At 47.1% G+C, this 15,899-nt stretch overlaps 1 protein-coding gene across 1 annotated transcript; it reads left to right on the forward strand.

Annotated features, from left to right (window-relative positions):
- The first annotated feature begins 5,847 nt into the window (after positions 1-5,847).
- On the forward strand, positions 5,848-10,976 carry LOC134735732 (uncharacterized). Its single transcript, XM_063632817.1, has 3 exons — positions 5,848-5,977; positions 6,501-6,881; positions 10,330-10,976. Exons 1-3 carry the CDS (start codon positions 5,848-5,850, stop codon positions 10,500-10,502), a joined length of 684 nt encoding a protein of 227 aa, XP_063488887.1. The 3' UTR covers positions 10,503-10,976.
- Positions 10,977-15,899: the final 4,923 nt, after the last annotated feature.

Below are 15,899 nucleotides of genomic sequence, written 5' to 3' on the forward strand. Positions count from 1 at the left end.
AAGAATAGATTTTGCATAATTCTTAAGGGCCCTGAGATTTTCAGAGTGGTCAATGAAATGAGCATTGGCTGTAACTTAAACTCACCAACTGCAGTGGTCCTCAAAGAGAGTCAGCCCATCCTTTGAAGTTTTGAAGCCAAATGTTGACGTCTCTCTAGCGATGAAAATTTTACATCTTCACTAAGCTTAATCATTTCTAGCTCTGGACTTCAAGTGACAGACGTGCAATTCTTCCTTTCACTTGAACTCTTTGAGGCCACTGTGGTTACTAATTAACACCCCCGGCGGGTGTCAGCCTCCTCCCTCCTCAATCGAGTTCACCCACACCCTGGCGTGGGGAACGGGGCTTCCCGCACCCCACACGCCCTGCACGCCTGGGGATCTCCCACAGGGGGCTTTCGTGAGCCAGGGAGCAAGTGACGTTCCCCCGCTCCAGCCCAGCCAGGCTGCGCAGGCAGAAGGAATCTCTCAACCTGCCCTGGCACGCGGGGATTTTGTGTTCGCTGCCCTGGTTCCTCTGGAAGTAGGACTGTCCCACCATCAGACTCCTCAGTGGCCTCCGCACCCCAGTAAATGCCAGGAGGACCAGGACCCGCAGCACAGTGGCCTGCTAGGCGCGTGCTCAGTGGGACAACTTGGGCCCCCTCAAGCTGTGTCACAGGGGCAAGGCGTGTTTGTGCCACCCACGTCCCACCGGAGTCCGCGGTGGGGTTGGAGCCCTAGGTCGCCAGGGTGGCATGGGAAACCGAAGACGGGGCACATCCACCTCCGAAGCTCGCGACCCCAGAGGCCTCCGCGTCAAGCCAGATGCAAGCCATCCAGGCGCCTCCCAACCACTTAGGAGCCGGGGCGCTCGTCTACACTCACCCCCAGCCTGTTAGATGAGCTCCTGTCAACCCCAGAGTTTCAGCAAAAGTCACAGCCTTTCCTAGATCCAGCGCCACTGGGTTAGCTGAAGGACGTGGAAGAACCCGCTCCGCTGGAACCACTCCTCAGCCAGGAAGAACACCGGGCTCTGCTGGAGGAGCTTTAGGACGCGGGGTTGGGGCGGGTTGGGGGCAGGGCGGCGGCCTCTCTTTCGCGGTGAACCTCTGAGTCTGTATGGAGAGGCGTGTCTTCCCTTCCAGCTGACCTGCCTAGAATCCCTGAGTTCCAGGTCCCGTGAGAGACTCCACTCAGAGGAGGGCTATCATTCTTTCCTGAGCATCACGGGGATCCCACGGCCCGTCCAGGTAGCGGGAGGCTGACTGTCTACGGCTCATGCGCGGGTTAGCAGGCAGCAGCCTAGGTTTTCTAACTAGCCAAGGCGGAGCTCTCATTCCTTCCCTCTTGGCCCCCGCCGTGTTCTTCGGTGGGGCCGGCGGAGACCATCCCGGGAAACACTGGCCCAGGCAGGCGCCAGTCCTGCTCTTCTTTCCGCGCCCTTTCTACGCGGGAGGGAACTCCGGCAGAGATGGGGAGAGGAACGGAGACAGATAGGGAGGGAGCGAGGAGGGAGGAAAGAACGGATGGACATTGGGACCTCAGAAGGGATGGAGGGATAGAAGGAGGGAGAGAGGGAAGGAGGGAGGTTGGGAGGAAGGGAGGAACTGAGGGGGGGACGGAGAGAAAGAGGGAGGGAGGGAGCAAGAAACAGAAAGAGGAAGGCAGAGAGAAAAGCGGTCTTCTGCCTCCAAGACCAGCAGGATCTCGCACTCCGGGAAAATGTTGGGTGCCCAGTGCAGGCTAAGTGCTGGGCCCACAGCCGCATCGGCCTGCGGGGCTCTCACCAGCCCTCCGGATTGCCAGCCTGAGTTACTTCATCCGGGAATGATTCAGACGAATTTCGTCTCCCAAGGAATGAGAGAATTGCCCAGAGAGCAATGAGCGGAGACTGGGGTGATTGTCCATTTTTCATCCACCTGGTTCACAGATGAGATAGCCCCACGTTGAGCCTGCAATGGAGCTCGAGGTGGATAGTCCCGTCCACACAGAAGTCACACTCAGGCCGACTGAAGCGTGGTTTCGGGTTCCACGTTCCTTTGCCTTCTGCAAGGGGGCCTGTTGCTCATGTGTCTCTGGCCCCTGAAAGCGTGACCATGTGGACTGTTTCCCGAGCTCTGTGGGGACACAGAAACCTCCAGAGAAGCGTGGAAAAGCAGCATCGTGTCTTCACTCTCCTTTCCAGTTTCCTGTTTGGTAACAGGCCATAGTGGAGACTCCCCATGTTGCAGGGAACAGGAATCCATCGTCAGGGCGTGATGCACAGGGAGTTTCTTTTCTCTGTAGTTTCGCTCTCGTTATCTACATGAAAATGAAGGAGATCCATAAGGAATCAAAAAAGGATTTATAGTACACAAGTCTTGACTACTGTTGCATTCCAATTTGAAATCACTCTGAGCTAAAACAATAATTTTCCAAGATTTAAAGAAAAATAGATTTTATAAAAGGGATTCTTTTATTCACTCAATACATCATTTATGTTACTGACAGTAACAAGTGACATTTTTTCCACTATAATTTGCTCTGATGAAAGAAATAATTCTTTTAATTCCTAACAAATGCTACATTTTCAAGACTAAAGGAATTATCAGTAGGCATTCTTTCTTCTTGATCTAAGTTATTTGTCTCTAAAATATGTCAAATAAGCTTTTAAAGATTCAGGGAGAGGCAGCTTCATGATTTTTTCTCTCAGCAAATATTGAGGTGGCTCCTCTGGCTTCATCGCTTCACTGATCTTTTTCTTCCTCTTCTTTGTTATCTTCTTCCATTTTTTCATCCTCCTCACTGTCTAGAGGCTGAGGAATAAGCTGATTACCCACAAATACGTAAGTGGTAATTCTCTGTTTAACTCACTTTCTTTTCCTTTTGGGTGGAGCCCTTTGAGGAACCCCCTTGGCCTGCATCTCATCATTTATGAAATTTCTAAGTGTGTGTCGAATGTAAATACGAGCCAAGTCTTGTAGATTCCTGACAGTGATTCCTTACAGATTTGTAGTGGTGAGGGTTAGATTTAATTTTATATAAGGTATAAATAATTGCTAAGCTTATGTAACCTGATCTGAATTTGCATTTCCTCTATGAAAACTTCATTTATCTACTAAGGAAATAAAATGCTTTGTAGATCTATTTACCTTACTTTTGTTGCAATCACTGTTGCCGGGTTGCTGTATATATATTCCGGGCAATAGATGAGTGCAATAACAATACAAAATATTGAATAATTTAGCTTTTAAAAATCCCACAAATTTTATGAAATTTTACAGCACTGCTACTTTTGCTTTTGAATCTCTTGACAAAATACATGAGTAAAATATTCACTTCTCTCATACAGATTTTAAGAGCACAGCAAGTGAATTATTAAAATAGGAAGTATGTACTTAATACAACTCTTTCTATGGGCCCTTTACATTTTCAGTATTTTAAAAAATGAGGTTATCTTAACTCTCTAGAACTTTAAAAGTATATTTAGAATTTTTTTTTCTGTAGTTCACTGTATAAAGTATTTGGTTTTCTTAAAAAAGCAAAACCATTGTTATGTGTGACTCTTGATAGGCCACAGAATGAATGAATGAGCATGAGTGAGGCCACTTTCTTAGATGGCTGTAAGTAGCAGGGCCATGGTAGACCTGGTCAGCGGATGCACTTTAGCAGTTGGAACTTCTAGTTTATCTGAATATTTATCTTTGACAAGGTAGGGCTGAGCCTACATTTGCTTTGGATCTTTCTAGTACAAGAAATATTTACAGAAATTGTATGTAGATACCCTTTGTTTTGAAAATCCTGTTCAGAATCATAGTGTAATCTTTGGGACTTATGCCATGCTCATTTGACTTCTTCCTATATTTTTTATGTTTCTTTTGGTAAAAATATAATGGTTTTCATTTTTTACTTAATATCACATAATTAAACTGTCCATATTTGAGATTTATTGTAGCTCATCAGTGATAAAAAACAGGTAGTAACTGCCATTGTTTGTTTGTTTGTTTTCCTAGTAAGGCCTGAAAGCAGCCATTTCTTGTTAAGAAAGTGTGCAATGTAACATATTTGCTAGAGTTACATGGATTATATATTTCTTAAAGGGAAAAATTTGAGAGTATCATGGACTACCACCAGCATTATTGTTACAGTAGTTGCTCAGATTTGGTTAAGGAAGCCCAATCAATGTATAGTGAAAGGATTATTATCTCTCTGCTAAGATTCAGATATTGTTTCAAAAATCTCAGCTCCAATAATTCCACAACATCTAAAAACAAGTGTTTGTGATCATGTGTAAGCAGGAAATTGTTCCAAGTAAGTGAGGATATTTTAGTTATGTGAAAGACAGTATCAATGGAAGGTTATTTGTTTTATACCAGTGGCTGGGATGGTGGAATTGGGGTTATTTCTACAGTTATTCTTAGATGATTACTAAACTGTTAAGAAATGCCCCATATCATTTGTATCTAGGAAAGAAAAAAAATCAGTATCATACTGTTGTCATCTGTCAGAAATGTTCATTTTATTTTGAATTAAATGTGGCTTTTGAAGTTACCTTGAATTCCTGGTGACCACATGTTTTTATCTGGAAAACCTGGGGAAAGTTATCTGTCTCATCTACCCTGCTTTTTTTTTTTTTTCTCTGTTGGAGCTGCTGTTTAGATGATGCTTTTACTATATAGGAGAGAGTTTTTTTAAGGATATATTTGAAGATTGGCTTTTCCATATTGTCCTTCATTCTTTGACCTTGGCAAAGTGTACAGTAGATTTTCATGATCATTGCATACTTCTTGTCACTAAAATGTATCTTTTATGTTTTTAAATGCATTCATTTTACACTTGTGACTTTATCATTGACTTTAAGAGGTAGAAATAAAAAATGAAAATTAAAAAAAATGAATGAGATCCACACACCTGCGTGTGTGAGACTATCACAGCAACGGTGACACCCACAGGCATTGCCGCCTTCATGGAGAGGGCCTGGAAAACTCCAGACTGTCACGGAGGTTCAGTTCCACACTCCACCCTTCCAGGGTGGTTTCTCCCTGAAATCGTGTGTGAGCCCAGAGAGAAACTTCCAGTTTCCATAGAATTCTGGAGAACTCAGAGAGCCAGCCCCAGAAGCCCCCTTTCCCGGCCGATCTGGCCCCCACTTCACCTACCACACAAGGCCCTGTGTCCGTGGTTTCTGGCTTCGGAGGGCGGGTTACCCAGGGCCCTTGCGTGCTCATGCATATTCATGAAGGGGTGAAGCTGGTGGGTCTTCATAAGGGCCACTGGCGGGGTCGGACTCCTGACTGGACCTGCCTGCAGCACAGAGGCCAATTGAGGCGCACGGGAGCCGCCGGCCTCTCTCTGCCCGTGTCTGTCCGTGAAATTCCAGCCAGGTGCCCTCGCGATGGCTCTCCCGACACCTTCTGACAGCCCCTTCCCGCGAGAACGAGGACGGCGGAGGAGACTCCTTTGTAACCTGAACGAAAAAGATCCCCTGCCAGCGAGCTTTGAGCGGAACTCGTACCCACACTTGCCAGAGAGACCTGACTTTTGGAGTCCGGGATTCAGATTTCGTGTCAGAATCGAAGGTCCAGGCATCCAGGCCAGGGTGGCAGGGAACCCGCGCACGCAGGCGGCCTGTGCAACGCGGCCCACCCCGGGTGCCACCCTCCCTCCTTGGTCGCCTTCACCCACGCCAGGGCGTGGGGAACAGGGGGCTTTCGTGAACCAGGCAGCAAGGATCGCCCCTCTGCTGCAGCCCAGCCAGGCTTCGCAGGCAGAAGGAATCTCCCAACCTGCCGCGGCACACGGGGATTTTGGGTTTGCTGCCCTGGCTCCTGCGGAAGTGGCGCTGTCCCACCCTCAGACACCTGGGTGACCTCCGCACCCGAACGGATGGCAGGGGGACCAGGACCCGCAGTGCGGTGGCTTTCTGGGTGCGTGCTCAATGGGACAGCTTGGGCCGCTCAGGCTGAGTCAAATAGATGGCAGGGGGACCAGGACCCACAGCACGGCGGCCTTCTGGGTGCGTGCTCAGTGGGACAACTTGAGGCGCTCAGGCTGAGTCACAGGGGCAAGGTGTGCTTGCGCCGCACACGTCCCACACGAGTCCGTATTGGGGCTGGGGCCAGGGTCCCCACGTCGCCAGGGCGCGTGGGAACGCGAAGCTGAGGCACATCTACCTCCGCAGTTCACGCCCATGGAGGCCTCTGCGTGTTAGAAGCAGATGTAAGCCATCCAGGCACCCTCCCAACCGCTCCAGGAGCTGGAGCGCTCATCTGCAGTAGCATCCACCCTGTTATATGAGCTCCTGTCGACCCCAGAATTTCAGCAATAGGCACAACCTTTCCTAGCAACGGAGCCACTGGGGGAGTTGAAGGATGTGGAAGAGCCCTCTTTTCTGGAACCACTCCTCAGCCAGGAAGAACACTGGGCTCAGCTGGAGGAGCTTTAGGACGCGGGGTTGGGACCGGGTGGGGACAGGGCGGTGGCCCCTCTTTCGCGGTGAACCTCTGGTTCGGTATGGAGACCTGTGTCTTCCCTTCCAGCTGACCTGTTTAGGAACCCTGAGTCCAGGTCCGGCGAGAGACTCCACAGAAAGGAGGGCCGTCATTCTTTCCTGAGCATCCCAAGGATTTCAGAGCCAGCCCAGGTACTCAGAGATAGGCCGTCTACTGCGCATGCGCGGGTCCGCAGGCAGCCGGCTAGGGTTTGGGACCAGTCCAGGCAGGGCTCTCCTCCCTCCCCTCGCCGCCCCCCCCCCGCTTTCTTCGGTGGTGTAGGCGGAGACCTCCACCCCGGGAAACACCGGCCCGGGCAGCGGCCAGGCCTGCTCTCCTTTCAGCGGCTCAACTCCACTACCTCCCAGCTCCACCCTCACTTGCCCACCCGTGCCCCGCCATCCTCGTCGGCATCACGTGGAGCGCCCGGTAACTAAATGTAGACTCCGAGATCTCGCGCAAACCGTGATTCTGCCCTTTCTAGGCGGAGGGAAGCCAGGCAGAGATGGGGAAAGGAACGGAGACAAAGTGAGAGGGAGGGACAGAGGGAGGAAAGGACGGATGAACGGAGGGAACTTGGAAGGGATGGAGGGAGGAAGGGAGGGAAAGAAAAAGACAGGAAGGGAGGGAGGGAAGGATTGAGAAAGGGAGGTACGGATGGAGGGAGACAGGGAAGGAGAGAAGAACAGAGGGAGGGAGGGAGAGAGGGAGACAAGGAAGAACAGAGGGGAGGATGGACAGAGGGAGAAAAGGAGCAAGAAACAGAGAAAGGAAGGCAAAGAGAAAAGCGGTCTTCTGCCTCCAGGACCAGCAGGACCTCGAACTCCAGGAAAATGTTGGGTGCCCAGTGCAGGCTGAGTGCTCGGCCCACGGCCGCGTGGGCTGACAGTGCGCTCACCGGCCCTCGGGATCGCCAGCCTGGGTTACTTCATCCGGGAGCGATTCAGACGAATTCCGCCTCCCAAGGAATGAGCGAATTCCCCAAAGAGCAGAGCCGAGACTCCGAATGGTTGTCCGTTTTTCATCCACATGGTTCACAGATGACATATCCCCTCGCTGAGCCTGCAACAGAGTGCGAGGAAGACACTCCCGTCCACACAGGAGTCACACTCAAGCCGAGTGAACCATGATTCCGGATTCCACGTTCCTTTGCCCTCTGCAAGGGGGCCTGTTGCTCACGTGTCTCTGGCCCCCAAAAGCGTGACCATGTTGACTGTTTCTTTCCCGAGCTCTGTGGGGACACAGAATCCTCCAGCGAAGCCTGGAAAAGCAGCATCGTGTCTTCGCTCTCCTTTCCAGTTTCCAAACAGGCCATTTTGGAGACTCCCCATGTTGCAGGAAACAGGAATCCCTAGTCAGGCCGCGATGCCTCAGTCCCCTGCCCAGGCTCCAGGCCCACCAGGCGGCCTCCCTTTCGCTGACACTCCAGGCCTTCCCCCGGCTCGCGAGCTTCCGAGCTTCCAACACATCGGGCCGGCTCAGTACAGGGTGTGCTCGGAGGCGTCACGGCCCGGGGCCCACAGTCCTGGGATCCCCTCGGGTCCTCCGCCATGCCACGGAAAATTGTTTTGGATCCCTCGCCGCCCCTCCTGCAAGGCCCCCTTTTGCCCCACACACCCAGAGCCGCCAGGGCTGCCCAGGGGCGAACAGCAGGCCCAAACCCGCGGGACTTTTTTTCTCACAATGCCTGCACCATCGTCGCTTGTCCCGACGAGGACCCGCCCATGGCCAAGGGGACAGGAAGGCCTTGCCCCGCGCTGGCACTAGAGCCCCGGCAGCCTGATCCCGGGAAAGAGGGGCTGATGGACACCCAGACACACTACACCACCACCAGGAGCAAACCCACCCCGACACACACAGAGATACACACGGGTGCACGCACACAGGCACACACGCACACACACGGACACACACACACAAGGACACACACACGGACACAAACACAAGGACACACAAAGACACAGACACATCTTGAAAGAGAGCTAGGGAGACCGGGATGGAGAGATAGAAATGGGGGGAGAGAGAGAAAGGTGGAGGGGGAGAGAGACAGAAGGTGACAGAAAAGCGAGAGGTGGAGGAGGAAGTAGAGAAAGGGAGAGGGTGAGGGAGTTGTAGAGCGGGAGAGACAGAGCCTTGGAGAAGGAGGCTCTGCTCAGGTAGACAGGGCACATTTGAGCAAGCCGGGGTGAGGAGGAGGGTGCTTGGGCCAGGCTAGAACAGAGGGTCAGGGCCCCCCATGCAGGATAACCAATGGAAACCTGAGACGTGTTTTTTTTTTTTTTCTTGGATTGGTTGGTTGCTTTGGGGTTGCGTTTCGTAGGGTCCTTCCTTTGTTTGCTTCTGTCTCCTTGGTGCGGTGGGCCCCGAGATTTGTAGAGTGCACCCGTCCATCTGGTGGAAGTCGTGGCACCGAGCGTGTCCACGGGGGCCAGGCCTGGGTCTCTCTCGTGTCCTTGGGACTAGAGTTTACACGAAATCGGTGGCAATGGGAAACAGGGTGCGCAGGGACGGATTTCTTCATGGCTGGCGAAGACATTGTCCTTCCCCCGGGGAAAGCAGCCCACGGGTTCTGGAGCGGAGGTCTTGGCTGGCGACTGTGGCCTCTGCTAACCCAGCTTGGACGGTCGCGCCGGCGCTTGATGAATGAATTCAATTGCCTGGGGTCCGGGGAGCGGGGAGACACCCAGGAGGGCAGGAAACCCTAGCCTGCGCCTTCGGGGTATAGTACCGGCTAGAGCCGGGCTCCTGGTGGGGCTACAGCCAGGCGGAAGAGGTGGGATGCTGCCTCCTGGCGGTATTGCAGCTGCGGACCCCACGAGGAGGTTTCATCTCGACAAAAATCTTTTTTTTTTTTTTTTTTTTTTTTTTTTGAGACGGAGTCTCGCTCTGTCGCCCAGGCTGGATTGCAGTGGCGCGATCTCGGCTCACTGCAAGCTCCGCCTCCCAGGTTCACGCCATTCTCCTGCCTCAGCCTCTCCGAGTAGCTGGGACTACAGGCGCCCGCCACCACGCCCGGCTAATTTTTTGTATTTTTAGTAGAGACGGGTTTCACCGTGGTCTCGATCTCCTGACCTCGTGATCCGCCCGCCTCGGCCTCCCAAAGTGCTGGGATTACAAGCGTGAGCCACCGCGCCCGGCGACAAAATCTTTTTCTTTCTTCAGCTGTTCTGTATCCTTAATTTTAGATTAGTGGTAACTCCACAAATATAGAGGCGCAAAATGTGGTTGCCCACACCTAATAATCGCATTACCACCTCCCATTACCACCACCTTTCCCCCTCCACCCCACCCTCAATGCATAGACTAGGTCTCGCCATGTTGCCCAGGCTGGCCTCAAACTCCTGGGCTTAAGTGATTTGCCTGCCTTGGCCTCTCAAAGTGCTGGGATCAGCGGTGTTAGTCACCATGCCCAGCCAACCACCCAAGTTTTGATTCAGCAGCACTGGGACGTGGAGCTAAGGACCCACAAGTTTAGTAAAGTTTTTAAATATCATAACGTTTCTGTGAGGAAATAGTATTTGGTATTACATTTTTAGACTCTTTTATAATGTTGTTTTTTTCCACTGAGCACAGTACTAAGTAGTAATTGGAAAATCACAGCATAAGTCATATTACTTTTTCTAATACAGACACCTTGGCTGTTCTCTAAGCTAAACCTAATCACCTACATTGAGAAAAAAAAAAAAAAAGCCCCAGAGTGTGAGGAGACAGGAGATAGTAGCCAAACATCCAAATAGGTGAGAGTGAATAAGGCAGATGACACAGATGAGATGTCCAAAGGTCAAGGAGAAAGCCAGATCTTAAGTGGTTTGTGAAGCTATGCTCCAATGGAAATCGTTTCTGAGAAGCCCTGATTTCTTTCTCTTGCTTTCAATAGAGACAGACGTCTTCTGCCCCATGCTCTTCAATTTTCTAGGACTGGACTTCCCCTTCAACGATCATTCATCTAGGTTACAAAGAAAATCAAAGCCCTTTGCATGGCTTACAAGGGACTGGAGGACCTGGCTGCTTGTTCTTTTATTGCCTTTGAGGACATGGGGCCATCTGTGATTTTTAAGGAACTCTATATTAAACATTTTCTAATTTCCATTTTGAGTCTTGTCTAAAATGTGTGAGAGTAGTGGAGATACTGGGATTTGGTTTAGAAATCCCAGAAACACCACATCCAGATGTCCTATGTTTTCTGCTTTATAATTTCATATCCTGTGAAGGTTTCAAATGTGATTCTACAGAAATTCATACTCAATAATTTTATCAGAACACTAAGCATCTGCCCCATATAATAAAACCTAATGTTATTTTACTTCAAAATTTTAAGTTTTTGGTATGTATTGAGGCTAATAGTGTAAACACTCTGTGCCATAATTCCTAAACTGTAATATGGTTTAATGTATCTACTTTCTACATTTAAAACATGTACTTTGCCATTGAGGAACTTAGAATATTGCTGAGCATGTATGAAATACCCATTTGTTTCCTGATTTTTAAATAGTTATCATTTTATAATTTTCTCTTGTTTAGTTTGAAGCTTACTAGGATTTTGTCATTGATATGTATGTGTGTATATATATACACACACACACAAGTATATACATAACAACATATGTAATTGATATATATGTATATGTTTTATATATGTGTATATACGCATGTGTACATAACATTAATTTTTTGACCAATAAAAATTGCATAATTATGTATTGTGTACATTATAATAATTTGATAGATATATATTGTAAAATGTTTAATACAATTAAGTAGATGAACATTTATGTCACCTCACATGGTTATGTTTTTTGTAGCGAGAGCATTTGAGGTCTCCTACTGTTGTAGCAAATTTTAAGCATACAAAACACTGTTATTCACTCCATTTTAAAGCTATACATTAGACCCCAAAACTTATTTATCTTATAACTGAAAGTTTGTACTCTGAACACCTTATCATTTTTTCTACCTCCAGGCCTGGTCATTACCATTGTACTCTCTGCTTCTATGAGTTCAGGCTTTTTAAATTCTCCATTTAAGTGAGAACATACAGTGTTTGTCTTTCTGTGCCTGGCTTATTTTGCAGAGCATAATGTACCCAGGTCCATTCATGTTGTTGAAATAGCAGAATTTCATTCTTTTTTATGGGTGAATAATATCCAGTTGTCTATTTATACCACATTTTCCTTATCCATTCAGCATTTACAGATAAGTCGTTTTTTAAAAAAATGCCCTTGACAGTTGTGAATAATGCTGCATTGAATACAGGGGTGCAGATTATTTTTGAGAAGCTGATTTTATTTTGTTTATAGACAGAAGTGGAATTTCGGGATTGTACAATAGTTCTATTTTTTAAAATAACCTGCATACTAATTTTCATAATGACTCTTCCAGTTTACAACTCATTAAGACTGTTCAGAAATATTTTGCCACATCCTAGTTAACACTTGTCATATTTCTTTTTTTTTATATTAGCCATTCCAACTTCTGTAAAGTGGTATCTTTTGATTTGTAATTTTCTCATGAATGGTAATGTTTAGCATCTTTCTACACAACTGTTGACCATTTGAATATGTTTGTAAAAAATATTTAGTCTTGGTCAGTGGAGCCAAGATGGCCGAATAGGAACAGCTCCAGTCTACAGCTCCCAGAGTGAGCGATGCAGAAGATTGGTGATTTCTGCACTTCCAACTAAGGTACCGGGCTCATCTCACTGGGGAGTGCCGGTCAGTGGGTGCAGGACAGTGGGTACAGTGCACCACGCATGAGCTGAAGCAAGACGAGGCATTGCCTCACATGGGAGGTGCAAGGGGTCAGGGAATTCCCGTTCCTAGTCAAAGAAAGGGATGGCAGATGGCACCTGGAAAATTGGGTCACTCCCACCTTAATACTGTGCTTTTCCAATAGGCTTCACAAACAGCACACCAGGAGATTATATCCTGCATCTGGCTCTGAGGGTCCTACACCCACAGAGCCTTGCTCATTGCTAGCAGAGCAGTCTGAGATCAAACTGCAAGGTGGCAGTGAGGCTGGGGGAGGGTCGCCTGCCATTGCTCAAGCTTGAGTAGGTAAACAAAGTGGCCAGGAATCTCAAATTTTGTAGAGCCCACCACAGCTCAAGGAGGCCTGCCTGCCTCTGTAGGCTCCACCTCTGGGGGCAGGGAACAGATGAACAAAAGACAGCAATAACCTCTGTAGACATAAATGTCCCTGTCCCACAGCTTTGAAGAGAGTAGTGGTTCTCCCAGCATGCAGCTTGAGATCTGAAAATGGGCAGACAGCCTCCTCAAGTGGGTCCCTGACCCCTGAGTAGCCTAACTGGGAGGCACCCCCCAGTAGGGGTGGAATGACATCTCACACGGCCGAGTACTCCTCTGAGACAAAACTTCCAGAAGAACCAACAGGCAGCAGCATTTGCGGTTCACCAATATCCGCTGTTCTGCAGTCACCGCTGCTGACACCCAGGCAAACAGGGTCTGGAGTGGACGACCTCCAGTAAACTCCAACAGACCTGCAGCTGAGGCTCCTGACTGTTAGAAGGAAAACTTACAAACAGAAAGGACATCCATACCTAAAACCCATCTGTACGTCACCATCATCAAAGACCAAATGTAGATAAAACCACAAAGATGGGGAAAAAACAGAGCAGAAAAACTGGAAACTCTAAAAATCATAGCACCTCTACTCCTCCAAAGGAATGCAGCTCCTCACCAGCAATGGGATGGAGAATGGTTTTGACGAGTTGAGAGAGGAAGGCTTCAGAAGATCAAACTACTCCGAGCTAAAGGAGGAAGTTCAAACAAATGGCAAAGAAGTTAAAAACTTTGAGAAAAAATTAGATAACTAGAATAACCAATGCAGAGAAGTCCTTAAAGGACCTGATGGAGCTGAAAACCATGACACAGGAACTACGTGATGAATGCACAAGCCTCAGTAACCAATGCGATCAACTGGAAGAAAGGGTATCAGCGATGGAAGATGAAATGAATGAAATAAAGCATGAAGAGAAGTTTAGAGAAAAAAGAATAAAAAGAAACAAAGCCTCCAAGAAATATGGGACTATGTGAAAAGACCAAATCTATGTCTAATTGCTGTATCTGAAAGTGACGGGGAGAATGGAACCAAGTTGGAAAACAATCAGTGGGATATTATCCAGGAGAACTTCCCCAATCTAGCAAGGCAGGCCAACATTCAAATTCAGGAAATACAGAGAATGTCACAAACATACTCCTCGAGAAGAGCAACTCCAAGACAAACCATTGTCAGATTCACCAAAATTGAAATGAAGGAAAAAATATTAAGGGCAGCCAGAGAGAAAGGTCAGTTTACTCACAAAGGAAAGCCCATCAGACTAACAGCTGATCTCTCGGTAGAAACTCTACAAGCAAGAAGAGAGTGGGGAACAATATTCAACATTCTTAAAGAAGAGAATTTTCAACCCAGAATTTCATAGCCAGCCAAACTAAGCTTTATAAGTGAAGGAGAAATAAAATCCTTTACAGACAAGCAAATGCTGAGTGATTTTGTCACCACCAGGCCTGCCCTAAAACAGCTCCTGAAGGAAGCACTAAACATGGAAAGGAACAACCGGTAACAGCCACTGCAAAAACATGCCAAATTGTAAAGACCATGGAGACTAGGAAGAAACTGCATCAACTAATGAGCAAAATAACCAGCTAACATCATAATGACAAGATCAAATTCACACTTAAGAATACTAACCTTAAATGTAAATGGGCTAAATGCTCAAATTAAAAGGCACAGACTGGCAAATTGGATAAAGAGTCAAGACTCATCAGTGTGCTGTATTCAGGAAACCCATCTCACGTGCAGAGACACACATAGACTCAAAATAAAGGGATGGAGGAAGATCTATCAAGCAAATGGAAAACAAAAAAAGACAAGGGTTGCAATCCTAGTCTCAGATAAAACAGACTTTAAACCAACAAAGATCAAAAGAGACAAAGAAGGCCATTACATAATGGTAAAAGGATCAATTCAACAAGAAGAGCTAACTATCCTAAATATATATGCACCCAATACAGGACCACCTAGATTCATAAAGCAAGTCCTTAGTGACCTACAAAGAGACTTAGACTCCCACACAATAATAATCAGAGACTTTAACACCCCACTGTCATCATTAGACAGATCAATGAGACAGAAAGTTAACAAGGATATCCAGGAATTGAACTCAGCTCTGCACCCAGTGGACCTAATAGGCATCTACAGAACTCTCCACCCCAAATCAACAGAATATACATTTTTTTCAGCACCACACCACACCTATTCCAAAGTTGACCACATAGTTGGAAGTCAAGCACTCCTCAGCAAATGTAAAATAACAGAAATCATAACAAACTGTCTCTCAGACCACAGTGCAATCAAACTAGAACTCAGGATTAAGAAACTCACTCAAAACCGCTCAACTACACGGGACCTGAACAACCTGCACCTGAATGACTACTGGGCACATAACGAAATAAGGCAGAAATAAAGATGTTCTTTGAAACCAACGAGAACAAAGACACCACAAACCAAAATCTCTGGGATGCATTCAAAGCAGTGTGTAGAGGGAAATTTAGAGCACTAAATGCCCACAGGAGAAAGCAGGAAAGATCTAAAATCGACACCCTAACATCACAATTAAAAGAAATAGAGAAGCAAGAGCAAACACATTCAAAAGCTAGCAGAAGGCAAGAAATAACTAAGATCAGAGCAGAACTGAAGGAACTAGAGACACAAAAAACCCTTCAAAAAATCAATGAATCCAGGAGCTGGTTTTTTGAAAAGATCAACAAAATTGATAGACCACTAGCAAGACTAATAAAGAAGAAAAGAGAGAAGAATCAAATAGACACAGTAAAAAATGACAAAGAGGATATCATCACCGATTCCACAGAAATACAAACTACCATCAAATAATACTATAAACACCTCTACTTAAATAAACTAGAAAATCTAGAAGAAATGGATAAATTCCTTGACACATACACTCTCCCAAGTCTAAACCAGGAAGAAGTTGAATCTCTGAATAAACAAATAACAGGCTCTGAAATTGAGGCAACAACTAATAGCTTAAAAACCAAAAAAAGTCCAGGAGCAGATGGATTCACAGCTGAATTCCACCAGAGGTACAAGGAGGAGCTGGTACCATTCCTTCTGAAATTATTCCAATCAATAGAAAAAGAGGGAATCCTCCCTAACTCATTTTATGAGGCCAGCATCATCCTGATACCAAAGCCTGGCAGAGACACAACAAAAAAAGAGAATTTTAGACCAATATCCTTGATGATCATTGATGCAAAAATCCTCAATAAAATACTGGCAAACTGAATCCAGAAACACATCAAAAAGCTTATCTACCATGATCAAATGGGCTTCATCCCTGGGGATACAAGGCTGGTTCAACATACGAAAATCAATAAATCTAATCTAGCATATAAAAAGAACCAAAGACAA

The sequence above is a fragment of the Symphalangus syndactylus genome, chromosome 23 (assembly GCF_028878055.3).
Source record: "Symphalangus syndactylus isolate Jambi chromosome 23, NHGRI_mSymSyn1-v2.1_pri, whole genome shotgun sequence".
Classification (NCBI taxonomy): domain Eukaryota; kingdom Metazoa; phylum Chordata; class Mammalia; order Primates; family Hylobatidae; genus Symphalangus; species Symphalangus syndactylus.